The 22,143-nt window shown below is 46.3% G+C and overlaps 2 protein-coding genes and 1 non-coding gene across 3 annotated transcripts; all 3 read left to right on the top strand.

Moving 5' to 3' along the window:
- The first annotated feature begins 4,386 nt into the window (after positions 1-4,386).
- LOC131900169 (rhox homeobox family member 1-like) lies at positions 4,387-9,437 on the top strand. The gene is made up of 4 exons (XM_059251531.1): positions 4,387-4,476; positions 4,646-5,051; positions 7,465-7,510; positions 9,200-9,437. The coding sequence occupies exons 1-4, from the start codon at positions 4,422-4,424 to the stop codon at positions 9,248-9,250; spliced, it is 558 nt and encodes a 185-aa protein (XP_059107514.1). The 5' UTR covers positions 4,387-4,421; the 3' UTR covers positions 9,251-9,437.
- Positions 9,438-15,008: 5,571 nt separating this feature from the next.
- LOC131900353 (U6 spliceosomal RNA) lies at positions 15,009-15,115 on the top strand. Its single transcript, XR_009376237.1, has one exon. It is a non-coding gene; the product is annotated as a U6 spliceosomal RNA (small nuclear RNA).
- Positions 15,116-19,054: 3,939 nt separating this feature from the next.
- LOC131899321 (rhox homeobox family member 2-like) lies at positions 19,055-20,577 on the top strand. The gene is made up of 3 exons (XM_059250746.1): positions 19,055-19,343; positions 19,608-19,938; positions 20,195-20,577. The coding sequence occupies exons 1-3, from the start codon at positions 19,262-19,264 to the stop codon at positions 20,268-20,270; spliced, it is 489 nt and encodes a 162-aa protein (XP_059106729.1). The 5' UTR covers positions 19,055-19,261; the 3' UTR covers positions 20,271-20,577.
- Positions 20,578-22,143: the final 1,566 nt, after the last annotated feature.

The raw sequence follows: 22,143 nt of genomic DNA, 5'->3' as shown, positions 1-22,143 counted from the left end.
GGCAAGCTCTCCTGCACTGCATCGGTTAGCTCACCCAATGCTACAGGCAGCAAAGAGCAGGGCCAGTTCTCCTGCTCTCACACCATCAGGTCCGGCTCTCACCCACTCACACCACCAGGGCCAGCTCTACCATTTTGCCCAGGCAAGGCATATGGGCCACTCTCCCAGTTGCTGCAGTTGGTGAGGAACAAGGCTAACTCTTCTGTTATCATGTCCCAATGACAGCTCTCTTGCCTGCTGCAGTTGGCAAGCCATGGAGGGTGGAGGGCATATTTTCCCCACCCATGCCACTACATGGCATATACTCGCACATCCACAAGACCAGCTCACCTGCACCCCTGCCAACAGGGTCAGCTTTAGTGTACTCCGCAGGCGAAGTGCAGGGCCTGCTCTCCTGATCTCATTCCCCCTGGAGCCATAGGTGGCAAGGGGCAATGGGGGAAGAGTATCTCTCCCTCACCCATGCCACCACATGGCTGATAGGGGTGGGGGACAGGTCAGCTCTCTCCTGCTTTCATGCTCTCTGGGCTGGCTTACCTGCACCACCACCAAAAGGGTCAGCTCTCCTGTGCTGCCCAGGTGAGGTGCAGTGCTGATAGAGAGAAGGAACACAGAGTTGGATGGGGAGGGAGGTGGGCAGGTTCTGGTAGGAGTTGAGGGAGGGAGAAAACATGATTAAAATATATTGTATGAAAATTTTTTAAGTAAAAAGATAGCCGTCACACCAAGAAAAAATAAATAAAAATTCTACAGGTACAAAATAGCATCTGGGCTAGTGAGATGGCTCAGCAGATAAAAGACCTTCTTACCAGTCCTGACAACCTGCTTTCCATACATCTTAGACCCACTTGGTGGGAAGAGAGAACTAACACAGGATGTCCACATATGCACCATGGCATGCACAGCCACCCATGAGCAAACAGATGAATGAAAATATATATTATAACAAAAGTATTTATGAGACAAATATGAATAACATAATTGAATAAAAATCACTGAAGGGTGGGCCTAGCATGTGTGAGTAGGCAAAGAAGGTAATCTTGAAGAGGGATCAATTGAGATTATTAAGTCTGAGGAATGGACAAGAAAACTATTGAAAAAATATCAGCACAAGACACCATGAATCATGAGGATACCTGAGTAACTGCCGGAGATTTTTGAAGGGATAGAAAAAGGAGAAGAAAGAACATTTAAAAAATAACATCAAAATGACTAAATCTAGCAAAAACCTTCTCCAGTAGCCATGCCTAAACACCTTAAAGCACAGAGCCAAAAACCACCCAAAAAAAACCCAATCCCAAACCTGAGAAAATTCCTTTGGAGCTGTTGGACGGGGTTGTCCAAAAGACTCCCAAAACATACAGCCTATGTTGCCCTTTGTTACACCCCAAATGTGGAAAGTAAGTCTCTATTGCTGAAGACACCATGCACTTCAGAAACAGGCGCAGAGACCCCTGAGCTGGAACTGACCTGAATACTCCCTCCCTAAGAACTAACTTTCATTGTACCAGAAGGTGCCATGCAAGCTTCAGCGGATGGAGGCAACCCACTATCCTACCCAGCTATGATGCCTAGGAACCACATCAATGGCCAGCATGACACAATAACCCTAAGGATGAAGTGGTGGCATGCATACCTTGTCAGTAACAAATTGTACTTAAGACCCACTCAACAAGAGGAAGTACTAGAAACCTAGACTAGGCTTGTGAAGTCATGGTTATTGGAAAAGAATAACTGCAACCACTACTTTATTAAACCAGCATAATCCCTAACAAAAATCTATAAACATTTGTCCTTATACCCACAGATAAGTATAGTCTTCACTCCTCATCAAGAACACTTCTCTTTTTTACAGATGGACACCACTACAGAAAATCACAACCAATCAAATGAAGAGTTGTGGAGCCCAGTCTCAGTGGACACATCTCCAAAACACTCCTGTACCTAAGATTCCAGGAAAATTGCTGAAGAGGGGGCAGAGAGATTCTAAGAGCCAGAGGATCAGAGAGTTTGTTGTGGGATTATGTCCTAGTAACACCAGAAACTGTACCCATGAAGTTTAACCAATATGCCCATCCGAAGGTGAGCTGAACAAGGATGACACAAACGAGCATGGCAAACTTCACAGGGAAAAGCCCAGGAGGTCTTAACCCTACACACAGAACTACAGGCAACCGAGTAAAGCTAGGGGCAGGAGAGGTGGTCCTCCCCCAGGGGAAAAGCACACCAACTGGTTGTCCGGTGCCAAATGGTCAGTCCTAAAAACATACATACAAGTAACTTATGTGAACTCAACAGATTATATTTGGGAACATATATGTATATGCAAATATATATATGCATACAACAACAATTGATGAAAAAAAGGCCATAAATTTGAAGGAGAGCAAAGAGAAATCTATGGGACCACTTAGACGGAGGCATTAGAGGGGAGAAATGAAATGAAATTAATATCTCAAAAATAAAAAAAAGAGCCAGGTGATGAAGGCTCACGCCTTTAATCCCAGCACTTAGGAGGCAGAGGCAGGTGGATCTCTGTGAGTTTGAGGCAAGCCTGGTCTACAGAGTGAGTTCCAGAACAGTCAGAACTACATAGACCTCATATCAAAAAAACCAAAACAGCAATAACAAAAACAGGTAAGCCATACCACTGATGCATGTATTTGCATTTCTATAGAAATATAATATGTAAAGTTTATATATTTGAACCAGCCATTAATTTAAAAAAGAAAAAAATTAAAATTAAATCAGTCCATTGTTCACTGCTTTACAGAAAAAAATAGAGATTGCAGAAAAGAAATAGTCTTTTTCCCCCCAAAGAGTCTCAAGTGCTGCAAATTGATCTCAAGCACATCTGTAGCCTAGGTTACTCTGAAGTTCTGATCTTAATGCCTCTCCTCCCCAAGTTCACAGATAACAGGCATTACAGGACTGGAAAACACCAGATCAGCCTCATGTAGTTTGGGAGCTCTAACCTATGATATTATTCAGGTGACACAAGGACACTGCCAATAAGCTACATCCCCTGCCCAAAAATTGGTATCTCTATGACTGGCCAGACTAGACAGAAAAATTCTCCTGTTCTCAGCACCTTGCCAACCACAGTTTCAGAATTTAGAGCAAAGACGAGCAAAGGGCAGGAAATATGTATGTGCAGCTTTGGTATATAACAGAACTGGGAGGTAAGTCTTTTTCTAGGAGAATTCTTTGGGAGGGGGAGGTTTTAGGGTTTGTTTTTGTTTTTCTTTTGTTTTTTTCGAGACAAGAGTTTCTTTGTGTAACAGCCCTGGCTGTCCTGGTGCTCACTCTGTAGACCACGCCTACCTCTGCCTTCCGAGTGCTGGGATTAAAGGCCTGTGCCACACTGCCTAGCAGGATTCTTACTTCAGCTTCAGTACCAGGACTCTTGAATATTGCCAGCTCAGACATGGAACTGATGGAGATACACTAGTGTTTTAGGGCCCTTTCTAGTCTCAAAGTGACCAGAACATGTTGGAAATAGTTGGCTCCTTGGAACCAGTCTGACCACATGCCAGCGAAGGGGCTGCTTGACTGACAGTTCTAGGATAGAGACCAGGATGTAAAGGCCTGCTCTTGACACTTTGACCATTCAGAGAAGACACTAGAAGTGTGGTGGTGGTGGTGGGGGGGTAACAAGAGAAAGGTGAGGAACCTCAGCACAGGTATGACAATTCTCACAGCTTTTGCCAGCACTCATGAAGGCTGAACAGTACTACTAAACTCCTCCCCAGTAGCCCTGGTGAAGATGAGCCCTCTGATCTGTCTGCTGAGCGGCCAGCAGGCCCTGCAACCCTGCCCAGCTCCTGGAAGGGCAGAGCATGGAAGCATGACAGGCTCTAACTTCATTTTCTGTGAAAGCCCAGAGAAGAACCTCCCAGATAAACACATTAGCTTGATAACCCTTCTTTGCCAAGTACCAAGGACCCAATGTGGAGTACTAGACCAAGAGATATGGTCCTCATATTTCTACAAGGCCTCAAGAACTATTGCTTTTTTTTTTTTTCTTACTCGCTGCAAATCGGTTCCCGTAGTTGACCCCCACCTGTTCCCTAGGAAGAAAATTCACCAAGGCCAGGGGACTCAGACGCAACTTGGAAGGCCCCTTCTACAGCCTGCTTGTCCGGGAGCCATGGCTTCCCACAAACGGCCTGCTCATTGCAGCTCCAAACTGCCACCAGTCCGCACCTCAGGGGCTCAGCCCACAGCACCCGGAGTCAACCGGAAGCAAAGATAGCACGCCCATGACTGGATACGTGTTAACGAGCTGTACCAGGGTGCAGGACCGGAAGACAGCCCCTGCTGGCTGAGGTGATCTGCTTTAAGAACGGTAGGGGGCTCCACCTCAGAATCTTCAGCGGCGCTAAGGACGACGAGCCGCAAGCGGCTTCGACAGTGTTCACATGGAGCGTCACCTGCTTCACGTGGGACCTGACGAGGACGAGGAAAACTGGAGTGGTCAGTGTGTGCTAGGAATGGTGGGTTGGTGATGTCCGTGAGGGGACTGGTGTCCCTCAGAGGTGACCGGACGGCACTGCTCACTGCCGGCTTCGCCTTCCCTGGCGCCATAGCGACTTCGCACCACCCCGGGCCCTGTCTCCCAATCTTTCTGTTTCCCCACTTCTAGGTGCGAAGGCACCCATGGTCTTGCCGGCTGGAGAGGGGAGAAATGAGGAAGCGAGTGAACAGGGCCAGCCTGGGCGGGAAGCCGCAGCAGCGGAAGGGGAAGGAGCCGGAGAATTAAGTGGAGAAGGTCCCTCGGCTGCTGATGCTGCAGGCCTCGAGGATGGCGGGAACCAAGAGGGCGCCAGTGGCGGTGACGAGGAGAATGAGCAGCGACCTCAGGAGCCGGTCCACGAGGGCGTGGGAGACGAGGGTGTGCCGCCGCCGCCCCCGCCGCCGCCTGTGCCAGCGCCAGCGCCAGCGCCAGCGCCAAGGTGCAAACGCGCCTCAAGCAACAGGTTCGCCCACTGGCAGCGGCACGAGCTGGAGAGTGTTTTCCAGCATACTCACTACATCACTGCAGACATGAGGTGAGCAGATAGCCTGGCTTGGTGTCCTGTTTGCCGGGAGCATGTGGTCCAGGGTTGTTGCTGTTTTTTTCCCCTGGTGCCCCTCTTACCCTCTATTTAAAATTATTTTATTTTTATTCATTTATTTTATTGTGTGTTTGCCATGTCATATGTACTGAGGTGCTAGGACAACGAGGGGAATCAGTCCTCTCTTCACCATGTGGCTCCCAGAGTCAAACTCAGGCCACTAGGTTAACCAGCAAGTACCTTTTCCTGCTAAACTATCTCCTCAGCCTCTCTCTTGCCCCCTTGAACAAAAGCCACCTACAACATCCAGGCTGCCAGACCCCATTCTCTGGCACTAGGGTTCCGGGATGAGGGATGAGAGCTAGTCAAACTGGGAATGAAGGTATTTTCATATATTTAATTGTATAAAATTGGGTAGTGTCTGTTGATGGAAGGCCTTTGTTAAAATTTTCATACCTTTGGGGCTGGCAAGATGTCTCAGTGGTTAAGAGCACTTTCTGCTCTTAAAGAGGACCAAGTTTGTTTCCCAGTACCCACATGGCAGCTCACAACCATCTGTAACTCCACTTCCATCTTCTGACCATCTCCTTGGGCACCAGGCAAGAATGTGATACACATACATACATGCAGGCAAAATGTTCACACACATGAAATAAATGATTTTAAATTTTTTTGATACATCTGTGCCTCATATATTTCTTAAGTTGCATAAATATAGCTATTGGCACAGTTCTCCCAATTACTGCCTTTTGGCCTCCCATTAAAATTTCTACTCCCTCCAAAAAATATATTCTCCATAAAAACAAGATTCAATATTGAACACGGTGGCTTCTGTCTATAATTGTAGCACTGGATGGGCCAATCAGACAACAGGAGTGAGTTCCAGGTAGCCTGGACTACAGAGTGGTAGTGTCTCAAAACAGAAAAAAAAATCTTCTGTAATCTCAGTAATTGGGAGGCAGAGACAGATAAAAAGTGCAAAGAAGTCCAAAATTGTCCTCAGTTACATAATGAGTTCCAAGCCAGCCCAGTCTCTGTGAGTCCGTTTATGCAAGAATCTTGGAATATTCTACCTTGCCAGTGTTGTTTTTCTCCTGAATTTCCTGGTACAGGAACTCACTTTGTAACTCAAGCTGAACTGGATCATACAAGGAGCTTCATTCCCCAACTTCCTTCACTGGGAAAATTCAGAACTGGGCAGCCAGTATCATGAAAAAAAAAAAGCATTCACTTTGTGTCTGTTATGCTTTTAATATTTCATTTTCTGGGGTGGATGAGATAGCTCCGTGGGCAAAGGTACTTGCCACCAAGTCTGAGAACCTGAATTCATCAGTACACACACAATAAGAGAGAACTAACTTCTATTAGTTGTCCTCTGACCAACCTGCACAGGTGCACCCTGGCACAGACACATCAAATAAATAAAATAAATGTACCGTATCACTTCTTTGAAGGTTTGACACCCTCCTATATTAAACGGACATTAGAAATCCTTGGGTGCTTGTGGTGATATTGTGTTCCCCAAAATATTGTGCACCCTAATAAACTTATCTGGGGTCATAGAACAGAACAGCCACTAGATATAGAGGCCAGAAAATGGTGGCACACATGCCTTTAATCTTAGCATTCCAGAGGCAGAGATCCGCCTGGATCTCTGTGAGTTCAAGGCCACACTGGAAACAGCCAGGAGTGGTTACAAGAGCCTTTAATCCCAGGAAGTGATGGCAGGAAGCAGAAAGGTATTTAAGGCGTGAGGACCAGGAACTAGAGCTGGTTAAGCTTTTAGGCTTTTAGCATCAGTTCTGCTGAGATCCATTCAGATGAGGACTCAGAGGCTTCCAGTCTGAGGAAACAGGATCAGCTGAGGAATTGGCAAGGTGAGGTGGCTGTCTGTGGCTTGTTCTGTTTCTCTGATCTTCTAGCATTCACCCCAATACCTAGCTCCAGGTTTGTTTTTATTAATAAGACTCTAAGATTCATGCTACAGGGGCTTCCCATTAATCTATCTTCTTTTGTTTGAGTTTATCCTTCTGTCCTGACAAAGAGCTCCACATGAGGTTTCCTGTGTGAATTTGTTTTAGTAGCTCCTGCTTTTTTTTAATAGACAGTTTCCTTCACTACCACACCCAGTTTTAGGAGTACCCCTCCTTTTTTTAGGTTTTTTGCTGTCTATATTAGTGTTTTTCAAGTTGCTTATCAGGGACATGCTTGGCTTTTCATGCCTGTCCATGATGGGTTGGTAAAATAAAATTACTGGTAGAATTTGTTAAACTCAAAATCTCCAAGGTGAATGTCACAAAAAGGGGGAGGATGGGACAAACATTTAAAAAGAAAGATAAAATGTCCTATCCATATTTTATTCTAGCCATGATGTCAAATACTGAACATCTGTCATTTTTCCCCTCAGGAAACAACTGGCAGCATCCATGGGTGTGAGTGAAGCCAAAGTGCAGGTGAGTGAACGGAAGTCTGACGGAATGCCGTGCTAGGACTTCCTTCAGGTCTAGGACAGCTTTGTTCTGTCCATGAAGTTGCTGCCTTGTTGTTGACTTCACACTCTTACAAAAAAAATTACCTTTTAAAAAATATTGTTGTTGTTGTGATATTTTATATTTCATGGTTGTTTTGCATGCATTTATGTCTGTGAATCATGTGTGTTGTCTGGTGCCTGAAGAAGCCAGAAGAGGGTGTCAGATCTCCTGGAACTGCAGTTAAAGATGGTTGTGAACCACCATATGGGTGCCAGGAATCAAACCCAGGTCCTCTAGAAGATCAACCAGCACTTTTAACTGCTAAACCATCTCTCCAACCATCAAAACTACCTTTATATTTATTTTTTAACTTATTTATTTATTTATTTATTTATTTATTTATTTATTTATTTATTTATTTTGGTTTTTCCGAGACAGGGTTTCTCTGTGTAGCCCTGGCTGTCCTGGAACTTGCTCTGTAGACCTCAACCACAGAGATTCACCTGCCTCTGCCTTGGGAGTGCTGGGATTAAAGGCATGTGCCAAAACTGCCCAGCCCAAAACTACCGTTTTAAAGACAGATTTTCTTTTTATTTTATTTACATGTATGTATGTGTCTGTGTGTACAACATATTGTGGACATTAGATCATCCGGAGCTGGAATTACAGGCAGTCGTGAGCCTCACAATCTGGATGCTCGGAACCAAGCACAGGACCCTTGCAAGAGCAGCAAGTGTTCTTACCTACTGAAACCTCTCCCTAGCCCTGTCAGTTTGACTTTAGAATTTTGTGATCTTTGTAGAAAAGGTAGAAAGGGGAATAAGATAGCCTTACCATACAGAAATGGCTCATTTCAAGATGGAACACAACTTCCTGAAGGAACAAAAAAGGAGTGAGTACTAAGCTACCTTCACTCCCTAAATACATATATATTATACACCCTTATCCTATGGATAAATTATAAATATGTGCTTGAGTTATAAAAATGCATGCACAGTATATGCACACATAGTTGTACTATATATAGATAAATAAGATATATAAACATGTATATATCTTGTACAACTCCTTTTAAGTATCCTTTAAGTAGAATATCTCTGTGGAAACATATCACTGTGGTTATGACACACAAAGGATTCAAATTAGTGTAACCAGGGGTTCCATGATCCTAAAGTGTTTGAAATACTGCAAAGTTAGCATAGATTCTATCCTTATAGGGGTAATATGGGTGTATGGATAGTGGACAGGCAGAACTCGGTACTGATAATGTTGATGTAAACTTGGTTAAACAGAGACTGATGGGAATGGGAAAGCATAGAGTCCAATTGCCCGGTCCCTCTGCTGTTTTGAAGTGTCTGGTGAGGCCCCACAGATAAGGACACCCAGCTTTGGAATTATCTGAAGCACGCTGGTACATCTGCCTGAAAATCCTGCTGATTTCCTCAATAGTGAATTACTGTGGGGAGGGGGAAGGGCATGCAACGTTTGGACATTTGTCCAGGGACTATTTTGCAGTACTGGGGATACTGTACCATGTTCCACACCCTCAGCCCCTCATAAATTAGAGCAGTACAGAAGAAAGGTCTTCTGGCAGATAAAGTACATTATGTGTTTTAGGTTATTATCTTAATTATTTATATGGTAAATCAATTTCTTTTTCTCCCATTATAGAATTGGTTTAAGAAGAAGAGAGAACAATACAGGAAATATCAAAAGCCATAAATAAAGGCCCAGAGATGCTCCTCCTGCTAGGCAGACCACATTTCCCTGATGACTGTGGAGGGGCCCTAGAGTTTCATCCTTTCCCAGAAGCCAGATGCAGATGCTTTTCTTTCTGTTACCAACAACTTATTATTATACCCGTATTCTCCTCAGCATTTGTATTTTCAATAAAGAAGTGAATTCTCAATATATTTTGTTCATGCGTCTTCTAGAATAGTAAGATACTGATGTAAGTTATCAGGGAAAGGCCTTTAAACAGGATGACAGGGACTCCTTCCATGAGGAAGTCATCATCAGTAGGCCCTGTATATTGCAGGAGCTTTCCTAGTGTGAGAATAGAGTTGTACTGACTCACATATTCTTATTGTCCCCCTTCCATGCTGTCCTCACCCCACCCTTGATAATGTGCAAGAGAGTCAGGGCAAGTCCCTAGGGAAAGACAGTGACCCAGTACCAGACCCTACTACTGGACCACCCTTTGAGAAACCAACTGCCATCAATCCTGCTTGATGACAACCTGCAGCTGTTCATCCATGACTGTCTTGAGGTAACAATGGTGGTTCAGAGGATCCACCGAGGAATAACAGACATTCCCCTGAAAGATCCCAATGTAGTACTCTCTGTGGATGGGAGCAGCTTCATTAAAGATGGAACCAGGTATGTGGGGTTTTCAGTAGTTATTGTAACTGAGACAATTTAGGACCGGGTACCTCAGCCCAGAGAGTCGAACTGATCACTCAAAGCCAGGCTCTTAGGTGGGGAAAGTCCATCACCATATACAAAGAGAGTCACTATGCTAACTACTACACATGTCCACAGTATGAATGAGGGCTTCTCACCACTGAGGAAAAGGACACTGAAAAAAACAGAGAAAATCTTGACCCTCCTGGAGGCTATTTGGCTTTCCCTACAAATTGCTATCGTTCACTATTGAGGACCTTGAAAAAAATTATTCCCCTGAGACAAGAGGTAACCAGGCCTCTGACCTGCCTGCCTGGAAAACAGCCTTAAGACCAGTGGGGCCTGTTGATATCCCACTGTTTTTCCTACTCCCTTAGCTGACACTCTGTAGCCTAAGATCTGTCACTCTGGCAGCAGTCCCTCAGTGGCTCTTTTACAATCTCTGGTTTTCCAGCTCAGGCTGCATTCTCTAACTGGTACTGTGAAGACAAGGGTGTTTTTGATTAACACCCGCTCTTTCCTCCCTTCCATCTTTACAGTTTTTTTAAGGAAACAACAACAAAATCCACCCCAAAATCTCTCCCTCCTCCCTTCCCCCCCCCCCCCCGCCCCGTGAGGAACACTGTTTTCATCCCTGTGCTTGCATCTCCCTCACGTTCCACTTAAACTATTTTAATCCTTGGACCCAAGGAGGAGGCTGATGAAGGGGTGGATTAAAAAAAAGTTCTTCCCTCCAGAGATCCAGAGATCTGTGATTGATATGTAAAATGAATTTTAAAAATTCTTAATAAAAAAAGAAAATATTTTCTTTTTTTTTTCTTTTGGTTTTTCGAGACAGGGTTTCTCTGTGTAGCTTTGCGCCTTTCCTGGAACTCGCTTTGTAGACCAGGCTGGCCTTGAACTCACAGAGATCCGCCTGCCTCTGCCTCCCGAGTGCTGGGATTAAAGGCGTGCACCACCGCCCGGCAAAAGAAAATATTTTCAACTTAAAAAAAAAAGTTCTTCCAAAACAGTGTGCCCTGGGAACAGGGTGGGGGTTTCGCAGCCCCCGCTGCTGCCATGAATGGTAGTAGTATCCACATCAACAGCAGCCTGAGCAGCAACCTCGGCAGGCTCCGAGCGTGCCAAGGCGCAGTAGGCAGGTAGTGACTCCAAGCACCCAGACTGAGCCAAACCTACCAGCCAAGGCCAACAGCACCACGGTGCAGGCAGGCGTTGTTTCCTCATATGGAGTCATGACCTGTGCTGCGCATGCCCCGTGGGGAACTCTAAGCTCTGGCCATGCCATACACTCCCTCCTCCAGTATCCCCATCCAAGTTTCCCAAGCCTGCCTTGCTCATGGACCATGATTCTATCTCCTGGGGCACCTTCCTTCAGAGCTGCGCGTGCCCCTACTGCAGCCCCAGAGCCGCTGGACCACCGACAGCACTCCAACATTCAAGCTCAGGATCTTCTTTCTCCCAGGGACGCCGGGTGCATGGAGATTGTGCTCTGCGAACCTCTCCTGCCACACAAAGTTCACAGGAAGCAAGATGCTGCCACAGCAAGTTGACTTCATGTGCTCCATGCTGGTCCTGGTGTGCTGTGCGTGAGGCCTCTTCAGAAGCTTGAGCCACAAAACAGCTTCTTCGAGCAAACATGTTCTGCCAGACATGTAGCAAAATAGAAAGTTGTTGGCACTGATAAATGGAACTCCGCCAGCTAAGAACGGCATAGATCCTGCAGTTCACGAGTTCCCCACAGACCCGTTCTCCAACAAAGAGCGACAGCATGGCACTGTCCTACTAAACATCCTCAGTGCTCTCTACATGTTTTATGCCCTGGACATCATGTGCGATGACTTCTTTGTCCCATCCCTAGAGAAGATCTGTGCGAAACTTCACCTGAGTGAAGATGTGGCTGGTACCGCCTTCACGACTGCAGGAAGCCTGATACCAGAGCTGTTTGCTTCTGTTGTTGTTGTGTTCATCACCCACAGAGATGCTGGTGTGGGGACTATTGTGGGCTCTGCTGTGTTCAACATTCTATGTATCATTGGAGTGTGTGGACTCTGTGGTGGACAGGTGGTGCGGTTGACATGGTGGGCTGTGTGTATTACACGCTATCCGTCGTCATGCTCATTGCATTCATATATGATGAGGAAATGGTGTGTGGAAAAGGTGATTGATGCTAGCTGTGTTCTCAGTGTTGGCAAGAGTTTGTTGACAAGCAGCAAGAAGACAGTGCTGTATCAGATTAGACACTTGGGCCATTTAGTAGAAACCAACCGAGGAAGCAACAGGAACCAAAACACTTAGTTGGAGCGTCTGATCCACAGAGGGTTTCAAGTAAAATTCATTTGGGGAGTGTGACTTTTGAAGAGAAACTGTGTTTAACTGATTTACTGTTTTAGTGGGGGTTTGTTGGTTTGTTTGTTTGTTTGTTTGTTTTGGAGTGGATTTTGGAGAACAGGGTTTAATTTGGGGCATGTGAACCCAGTTAATAACTTTCTGGAATTTGACAGATTGCTTCTTTTAATTGACTAAAAGCGGTTGTCTGAAGGACAGAATGGGTCAGTATTAGTTTGTGTTAAGGCACCATATGCATTGTTAGTAGGGAATGTAAATATTTCTAATGTGGTCACATCAGGAGATTACTGATTTTAAAAAGGCAAAGTTGGATTTTGATGCAGCTAAAACTGCTAAAGACATCCTAGTCCAATCTAAAAAGGCTATTCCATTTTGGTCATTCTTTATTCTGCTATTAGGAGGTATTGCAGCCATAGGAGCATGTGTATTGCTGGGCATTGTTTGCTTGCCTATAATTATCAAATTACTTGTGAACTCTCAGTAGAAAGTTGGTTCAGAGCTGCATGAAGTTAAGCTCCGCACCCTCCCTTGAGATTTCCAGAGGCTGGTAGTCAAAGATGGGTAAGTCCTTTCAAACTAAGACAGGGTATGAATGACAGAATTCATGTGCCAAAGATGGGTACGGCTGGATGGTTGAAAAAGGCAACCTAAGACAAGCATAGTCATCTGAGGGGCCCAGGGGACCTTTAAAAAAAGGGGAGGGCATTGTGGCAGCCCACAGTGACTCCATCTTGTGGCTTGATTCCATCTTGACTTAAGATCAGAGAGTTCAAGCTTGTTTTTGCTCCTCAGGGCTGAATAACAGGATGTTTTGCCAAAGGCCGTGGTTACCAGATGACCTGAGAATTATGTTTATGCTTGTCTGTTCCTTGAACCATGGTGTCCTTAAGATAAGGAAGTCTTTTTGCCTCCTTGCTTTCTGTATATAAAGGCCATGAGAAATAAATTTAGGGCTGCAGTATTCACTGACAGTCCTCCCAAATCTATCCCATGTCTCTGTCTTTTCTTTTATGTCTCTGTTTTTTCTATCTGTCTTTTCTTAATTCTCACTCCCCTAGTCAGGTGGTGTTCCACAAGGAGTCAAGGAATACTGAGTGTTACAGCTCCAGTGGAAAAGTATTCTGGTAACCAGGATCCAAGGAATACCACAGCATCACAGTAAGCATATCAGCTTACAGCCCTGCTCCGGAGAAAGGTCTCTCCAGTGTAACAGCTCTGCTCTGGCAGGAGAGGGTTTCCTCAACAAAGCTGTTACAGTTCTGTTCTGGTTTCCCAGAGTGTAATAACTCAGCTCCACTGGGGAAGGGTTCCCCAGAGAAAGTGTTATAGCTTGCTCTGCTCTGTCTCTGCTCCATCTGTGCTCTGGTGAAAGAGGGTTGTCGCGCAAACCTCATTTAAGAGATTTATTGGAAGGGAAGAATCTAGGAGAGTGGCTGCCTCAGCCAGGGTGGAAGAAGACACCAGAAAACCGAAGAGATGCAAAGCTTATATAGGGCTTCTTAGAGGTGGAGTTTTTTTCCACAGAGATTTTCAGGGTGGGAATTGATCAGATTTTAGTCCTTGAGCTCAGGTTGACTAGATCTTATGCTCAGGGATTGGTTGGTTTTCTACTCAGGGGGTGCATTTTCCTACTCAGGGATTGGTTGGTTTTCTACTCAGGGGGTGCATTTTCCTACTCAGGGATTGGTTGGTTTTCTACTCAGGGGGTGCATTTTCCTACTCAAGGATTGGTTGGTTTTCTGCTTAGTTGGTCAAGGGCAGATTTGGCTCTAGTTTCAGGGCCAAAGTGTGTTTCTCTCACAGGCTCTTTTTTACTTTTTGGCTCTAAATTCAGCGCCAGGGCATATTTCTTTCACTGGCTCTGATTTTAGGGCCAAAGTGTGTTTCAGAGTTAGGGCATATTTCTTTGGTGCTGGGTTCGGGATTGAAATGTTTCTTTCACTGGTTCAGTTCTTACAGCCAGGTGGGTTTCTTTTACTGGCTCTGGTTTCAGGGACAGAGTGGTTTTCTTTGGCTGGCCCTTTTACCCTACAGGTACTACATGCTCTGCAGTCCTATCTAGGAGACAAAGGAAGATCCATTATGGTGTAAGCATTCTTGGATAGTGAACACTGGGAAGTGTTCAACACAACCAGCATAGAGCACTGGGGCATTTTGCAAAGAGTGTCTGGACAGAGAAGACGGCTCAACAGCTAAGGTGCTTGCCGCCAAACCTGAAGACCTAAATACAATCCCTAAGACCCACATAGTGGAAGGAGTGACCAGACTTGTAAAAGTTGTTGTTAGAATTCCTAGCCACTCCCCCAGCTACAAGACTGCACACGCTCTGTCCAGGAGCCAGGCAAGATGCTTAGTCATACTAAGGTCTTACATTCTACATAATCCGTACACTGCGTGGTCACATACATAATCTATGCACATGCATGGTGTAGCTATGTAAGTCCATATACACGTGTTTGCGGGGGGGGGGGACCTATAAAAGCAGGTTCCACCTATTTCTTCTCTCTCTTCCTGCATGGTCATTCCATAGGCCTATGCACACCCTTTCTATTCCCTTCCCTTAATAAACTCTTACAGTGGGTTTTGTTGTGCCTCGTGGCTTCACTCACATGGTAAACAGTGCTGCTTAATAAGTAACAGTTGTCCTCTGGCCTCTACACACTACCATACAAACACACACATAAACAAACATAATATAAGATAAAAATATTTAAAAATAAAGCAGGGAGTGCTTGCTTCAACAGCACATATACTAAAATTGGAATGATACAGAGAAGATTAGCATGGCCCCTGTGCAAAGATGACATGCTAATTCATGAAGTGTTCCATATTTTTTGGTTTCAGAATAAACTATTTCTTACTTCCTTTGGAAAAAAATAATAAAGCAGGAAGCTTTCATGTGTGATACGTTTTAGGCCTGCTGAAGGCCTTTCCACTGTTGCAACAAACCAAATGAGGAAAAGCCCAGGTTTAATGGGTAAAGTGCTCCCAGGCAATTCCTCGGCCCCCAGAGAGGAGATGAGACAGGAAGAACCACAAGTCTGTTTTCTGGGAGCCGCTAATATATGCTCTGTGGGAGTCATCCTGAGCCTCTCTGGGGGTGGAGCTGTGTTTGGTAGGCTTTGAAGGGGCGGGTTTAGGGAAAGAGATGGGGACGGGAGCCTAGTTGGATCTTCCATCAGATTCCTTCCAAACATTCCAGACTCTTTGGGTATAGGGACACCGGTTCAAGTCTGACTACTTCCTGTGGGCATTGGGCAATGTGGGAAAGAGGAGTCAGGAATTGGTGAGCTCACATTCAACAGGAGGTGTGAGTGGAGGAGCATCCGGCTAATTGTCATCCTGGAGACCTCAGGCATCTGTTTCTTGAGGAAGCAAAGAGGGCAAGTTTCTAGGAAAAAATAGATTATTAACATCTGCCCTAATTGTACTGTAAAGATGAATGTACAGAGCAGAAGAGCAGATAGGCCCTTTAGTGGGACATCTTGGAAAACTGGAGGGTGGAGGGTCCCAGCTGCTGGACAGACCATATATCCTGAATAGGTGCCTGCTTGAGCCTGGTGAGATGGTACCAGCAAGAATGTCCCAGGAGCTTGGCAGCCGAGGGGGTGGTGAGGATCACAGTATAACGCCCTGTCCATTGGGGCTCGGGAGACTTAGGAGTTAGCTGTTTGAGGAGTAGTCTGTCCCCTGGGGAGAGTGGGGCAGGCTCAGAGACAGTTGGGTCTTTTGGTATTGGGGCAGGGAGATAGCTGTCAGCATGTGAATGGAGATGGGACCTCAGAAGAGAGAGGTGGGGAAGAACCTGGCCAGTGGGGAAGTCTGGGCTGGGAGGTGATGATTGAGGAGGAAGGGCCTTCAGTAAAGGAGCTCAAAAGGGCTCAAACCTGTAGGAGAGCATGGGTTGGCCTGGAGGCGGGTAAGGGCAGTGGGGAGAAGAGAGGGTCAAGATAACCTGAGTTCAATGGAGAGCTTGGTGAGCTGTTGTTTGATGAGTCCATTGGCCTTCTCAACCTTTCCTGGTTGGTGTCCTCAAAGCTGGTGCAGAGGCTGACATATCTGGAGGGCCCCTGTGAATGGACCTGTAAAATACTCAAGAGAGTGTGGGGGCCAAGGTGAGTATGACCCCAAAAAGGCTGAGAACATTGCAACCAAGCAGAGGTGCAGGGCAAGCACGAATGACCAGAAAAAGTGTGAGAAGAATCACCCTGCAAGAATGCAGGGAAGTGTTCAGGGTCTTAAGTGGGAAGGAAGGGATCCCGTCCACCCCTGTGATAGAAATTCGTGAGGGAACCGTAGGACCTGAGTGAGATGTCAAAACAGAATAGGTAGCTCCCGTGTCCAAAAGAAAGTCAATGGACTTACCTGTTACCTGCAGCATCACCCTAGGCTCAGAGAGGGCAATGGGAGTCAGCAGGTCTAGGCCATGTCAGTTCTCCGCCAGGCTTAGGAGTTCTCAGTTGCCAGAGTTGGTGAGACCTCCATGGCATGGCATAGAGGATGAGCCTGCATAGGGACATTCCGATTTCCAGTGCCCAGGCTGTCGGCAGACAGAGCATGGCCTCCTGGGCGGCTGGGGGTCAGGGCAATACCGTGACCAGTGGCCCTGCTTGCCACATTTGAAGCAAGTTTTTGGCAGAGTTGGCTTGGGCTGAGCTCCGGTGGGATGGAGCCTCGTGGCCGACTTCCCTTGTACCCCTTGTGGGGGCTGTGGGGGCCTCAGAGCATCTGCTAAGGCTTGACTTGGAGCGTATTCTGTTGCAGCCTTGTCTGTCAGGTTGACTCGGCTGTCATTCTCGAGCATTAAAAACTTTAAAAGCCATTTTCACCAATTCCTGTAGGGGAGTTTGGGGATCCTCCTCAGCCTTTTTTAATTTTTTTTCTAATATCTGGTGCTAACTGAGAAGTGAAATGGGTGGGAAGGCAGGAGTCTGGTGAGACTGAGTATGAGAAGAAACTGGGGAAGATTTGGGGGTGTTAGGCCAGTGTGTAGGCTGAGGCACTGGGAGATAGCGGGGAGCAATGGGGAGAGGGGAGGACAGGAAGCAGGAAGGAGAGTAAGGGGGAGGAATTTGGTCTTAGATTTTTGGTCGTGGAGGAGGGGGTTGGGTAGGTAGAGTTTGGGGAAAGTGGAGGAGGGATCAGTATCTCCAGTAGTGAATGGATCCCCTGTAGGGAGAGTGGGAATGTAGAACCCAAAAAGCATGGACGTAAGGCAGTTCTGTCCAATTATCTCAGATAGCCCCAATTTGAATAGATTTTGTAAAAGACCACACAGGGGTATTTGGGGATCAGGCTTTGAATGGCAAGTGCCGTTTCTCAAGTCTATGCCGAGACCTGAAGCCTAGCACAATGTGTCCACTGTGGTAAGTTTTGGGTCAAAAACGGGGGTGGGTGGGGGTGGGAAATTCCCTTCAACAGAACGTCTTCTGGAGAAGGGGTCCCACAGAACAAAGGCAGAATGGTCAGGTGGAGCAAAGGCAGCCCTTTCCACTAGAACAGGTCGTGTGGAGCAAAGGCAGCCCTTCCCACTAGAACAGGTCGTGTGGAGCAAAGGCAGCCCTGTGCTCCAGAATGGTCAAGGACCTGGCTCTGCTGCGACTGCGGCAAGACACTCAGAAAAAACAAAGAGGCCCTGGGCCTCCTAGGCAAGAACTTGGAAAGGGCAACTTACCCAGCCGAGAGCCAATCTTAGTCTAGCAGATGTGGGGAAGAAGGGTGTTTTCCCACCAAGCAGCCCTGGGAGAGTGGGGAAAACTCAATCCCGTGGAACCTCCAGATGGTTAAGGTTTAGGCCTCCTAAAGGCCTCTCCACCAAGGCAGCAAACCAAATCAGACAGAATTGAAAAGGCCAGCTTTAATGGGTAAAGCGATCCCAGGCAATTCCCTGGCCCCCAGAGAGGAGACAGGGACATCAGATCAGAAGAATTATGGGTCTGTTTTCTGGGAGCCACATATACATCCCCTGTGGGAGTTGTCCTGATCCTCCCTTTCAGGGAGGAGCTGTGTTTGGCAGGCTTTGAAGGGGTGGGTTTAGGGAAAGAGATAGGGAAGGGAGTTGAGGTGGATCTTCCACCAGACTCCTTCCAAACATTCCAGACTCTTTAGGTATAGGGATGCCAGGGTGCCAGGGGCTGAGGTGGAGCTCCCACTCAAACAATGTGAGCATCCAGAATCCCAAACTCCAGCAACACGGACACCTTGCCACACATGGCTCACTGAGCTTTTTGTATGTATGTGGTTGGGCAAACGCATATTGTGTAAACTACTGCTTGATTGATTTTATTTACAACTTAAGGACTTTAGGAAGGAATGGGTCAGAACCCTAGGGCAAGAAGTGTTGCCTTTCTTCTGAGATAGCTGAGCTTCGAGAGACTACTCCAGTCGCCATCACTCTAGCACTTGATGCACGAAGACATCACACAACAAATGTGCATGAGCACCTTGGGGGCGGGGCTTTCACCACAGTCTCATAAGTTCACGCGAGATTTCATGCTCTCGCTCCTCTGCCCCTCCCCCCACAAGCTTGCCCTCCCAACAGCCACCCAATCCCCACATTCTCACGTACTTTGCAGTCTGCCCAATCCCCAGCATAGTGTGTATGCACATTCCAGTCCACCAATCCCTAGCATTGTATGCAAATGTGTCCCAGCCCATCCAATGCCCAGGGACGGATGCCTCTAGACTGTCCAATCTGCAGCGTCAAATGTATCACAGTCCGTCCAATCACAAACCTTTAGCGCGTCCTAGCCTGTCCAATCACCAGTGTAGTAGTACCTGCAATTTGTCCAATCCCCGACATCGAACATTTCACAGCCGTCCAATCCCAAGCTCTGCGAACGTCACAGTCAGTACAATTCCCTTAAGTTCGTTGGCTTCTCAAAGCTTGGAGCAGAACGGTTGGCGGTGGCGCGGCGAGCAGTCGTCCAGCTGCCATCTTGCGGAGCAGGCCTACTGAGAGAGCTCGAAGACACCTTCGAAATGGATCGTCCCCTCAACTTTGAGCACGAGGACTCCAGCTACCAGAGCCTAGGAGTTGGTGCTTACTTGGAAGAAGCCAAAGGTCGGTGCTTGGGCTACAATTGGGAAATTGACGGACCTCTCCCCACAGAGAAACCTCTGGGGGAATTCGGTGGCTAAAGCCCCCAAAAAACAAGCTCTGTGGGGGACATAGGTGGATAGGGTGGTACTGGACGCCACAAACGCTATTCCTTGGTGGTGGCACTTAGATGTGGGGTGTGGGGCCGAACGCCTTTGTGTGTTTCTGTCAGTAGTCTGTCTCTCGATCTCTTGGCATCTCGATCTCTCTCTTTATCCTCCTTTTCAGAAGCCAAGCCTCCTGAGATCAATGTAGGGGCAGGAGGCGATGGTGGTGATCAAATCTGGCCTAAACCCGATTTGGGAGTGGCTGCGGGAGAGGGCAGCGCTTTTGGTTTCGTAGATGTCGGTGCGGGAGCACCTGGTACCAAGACCGATGAGGAAAACAAGGGCTATGGTGTGCAGGACCAGGACCAGCCAGCCCTTGAGGCTGCGGCCGGGATGCCGCAACTCGAGGATGATGCTAATCTCCACATGATCTGCAGCGCCTTCAGCAGGCTGCAGCTTAGCGAGCTGGAACGCATTTTCCAGCGCACTCAGTTTCCCGACGTGTTTGTGCGGTAAATCTCTTGCTCTAGGGGACAGGAAGTTTCTTCCAGGGATGCCTTGGGTTTCTCCCAGTTTCCTTCTCTCCCCTCCGTAGTCAGAAGCTGTAGGGCCCACTGGGTGGGAGCAATCATCTTTGCCAAGCTTAGTGTCCCCAACTCTTGGGATCCTAGCACTTGAGAAGCAGAGGCAGGAGGGTCACCACCAGTTTAATGCATTTCATTTTACCTATAACAAAATCTTGAACGTTTGCTGTTTTCTTCCCCTTAGGAAGGAGCTCGGAATACTGGTGAATGTTGAAGCCAGCGCTGAGCCCTGTGAACCTGAAGATGAAGTGTCCAAGTAGTCTCTCTAAAACCCGCAAAAAGATTTTCACATTTTTCTCCTAGTTATCCTTATATTAATTGACTACCTGCCCCATGTTTGTGAAATTAGTAAAATTTAGGAGGAGTAGGAAATGGAATAAGCAAATTTCATCATATTTCGTTACCTAGACAATATTTGTCAATTAAAATTTAAAATTGGCATTTGGGGTAATAAAAATGGAATAAACATCAAATGGGAATCTCACAAAAAGAATAGTAACTTGCTAATGGAAAAAAGACCTGCTGCTCCTGTTTACTGTCTAAGACTAAATAAAATTTAACTTTTAACACTGCTGCTGCTGTTGTTTAGGGAATAGTGGGTGGAGCTGCGTTCTGTACCGTTCTAACCTGGGAAATTTACAAAGTAGTTCACTGGGACTTAACTTTGTAATTCTCATAATCATTTTTAAAACAGGTTTGGAAAGACCACTCAGCAGTTAAGAGCACTAGCTGCTCTTCCAGAGGAACCAAGTTTAATTCCCAGCACCCACATAGTGGTTCACAACTGTCCGTGACTCTAGTGCCAAAAAATCTGACACTGTTCTGGCTTCCCTGTGCACATGGCACACACATGGTGTACAGACACATACAGCCAAAACATCCATACAAATAATTTTTAATTAAAATACATAGACTTAGTTCATTGAATGAGTTTATGTTTTAGCACTGGAGTTAAAAAAAAAAACAGTTTACCCAGAACACACCATATAAACAAATATATATTTAGATCTGATGAGGGAGGTAGCTCAAAAGACAAAGCGTCTAATTGCCCTGATTTTAGCCTATAGTAATGTCGTATGGAAAGTCCTAACTCAGGGTTTTCATCTTTCTAGAATAGTTGTGTCATCTGAAGTCACTGCCAAAATATATCAGGCTGGAGGGTGGGTAAAACATTTACAAATTGGGTATTTCTCTAAAATTAGAACAAAGAACAGTCCAGGGGCTGGGGCAGGTGGCTCAGAGGATAAAAGTGTTTGCCCAAAAGCTTGAAAACCCAGGTTCAATTCCAGGATAGAAGGAGAGAGTAGACTCCAAAAATTGTCCTCCACAGCATGCCCTCAGAACGCACACAATCATTTAAAAAAAAAAAAAAAAGAACTAGAGAAAATGGCTCAGTAGTTATGAGCAAGCTGTATTGCTCTTGCAGAGAGCTCTTTGGTTCCCAGTACTAAGGTCAGGTGGCTCATAAGCCCTTATAACTCTCCAGGAAATTTTATTCTTTTGACTTCTAAGGGCTTCTGCACTCCTGTGCACATACCCACACACATTCACACATCTAGAATAAAGGATAACAATGAATTAGATGACAACTAAATATCTTGAGGATAGGGCACAAATTGAACTTTGAATATTCTCCAGAAATTTCCAGTGTTTAAGACTTTTTCAGGTTATCTTTTTAGGTTTTTTCCCTTTGTTTTATTTAAGACAGGCTTGTTACAGCCCTGGCTTCCCTGTTAGTAACTGTATCCCAGACTGGACTAGGAATGCACAGCAACCAATACTCCTGTCTGAGGTACCCAGGTGCTCGGATTTATCACAATGCCTATGTTGTAGTACTCTGTGTGTGTGTGTGTGTGTGTGTGTGTGTGTGTGTGTGTGTGTGTGCGTGCGCGCGCGCGCGCGCGCGCGCGCATGTGTGCGTGTGCATGCGCATGCACGTGTGCAAGTGTGCACATGGAAATGGAGACCCGGAGTACACACTGGGTCTTCCTCAGGTCACGCTCCACTTTATTTATTGAGGTAGAATCTCTCATTGAATCTGGAACTTGCCAACTCCTGCTAGTCAAATGAGCCAGCCTGCTCCTGAGTGATGGAATTACAGACTACCATGCTTCCCTGGCTTTTTATGGGAGT

This window comes from Peromyscus eremicus, chromosome X (genome assembly GCF_949786415.1).
Source record: "Peromyscus eremicus chromosome X, PerEre_H2_v1, whole genome shotgun sequence".
In the NCBI taxonomy this organism is placed as follows: domain Eukaryota; kingdom Metazoa; phylum Chordata; class Mammalia; order Rodentia; family Cricetidae; genus Peromyscus; species Peromyscus eremicus.
The sequence above is the reverse complement of the archived record's forward strand: the minus strand, read 5'-3'. Positions and strand labels throughout refer to the sequence as shown.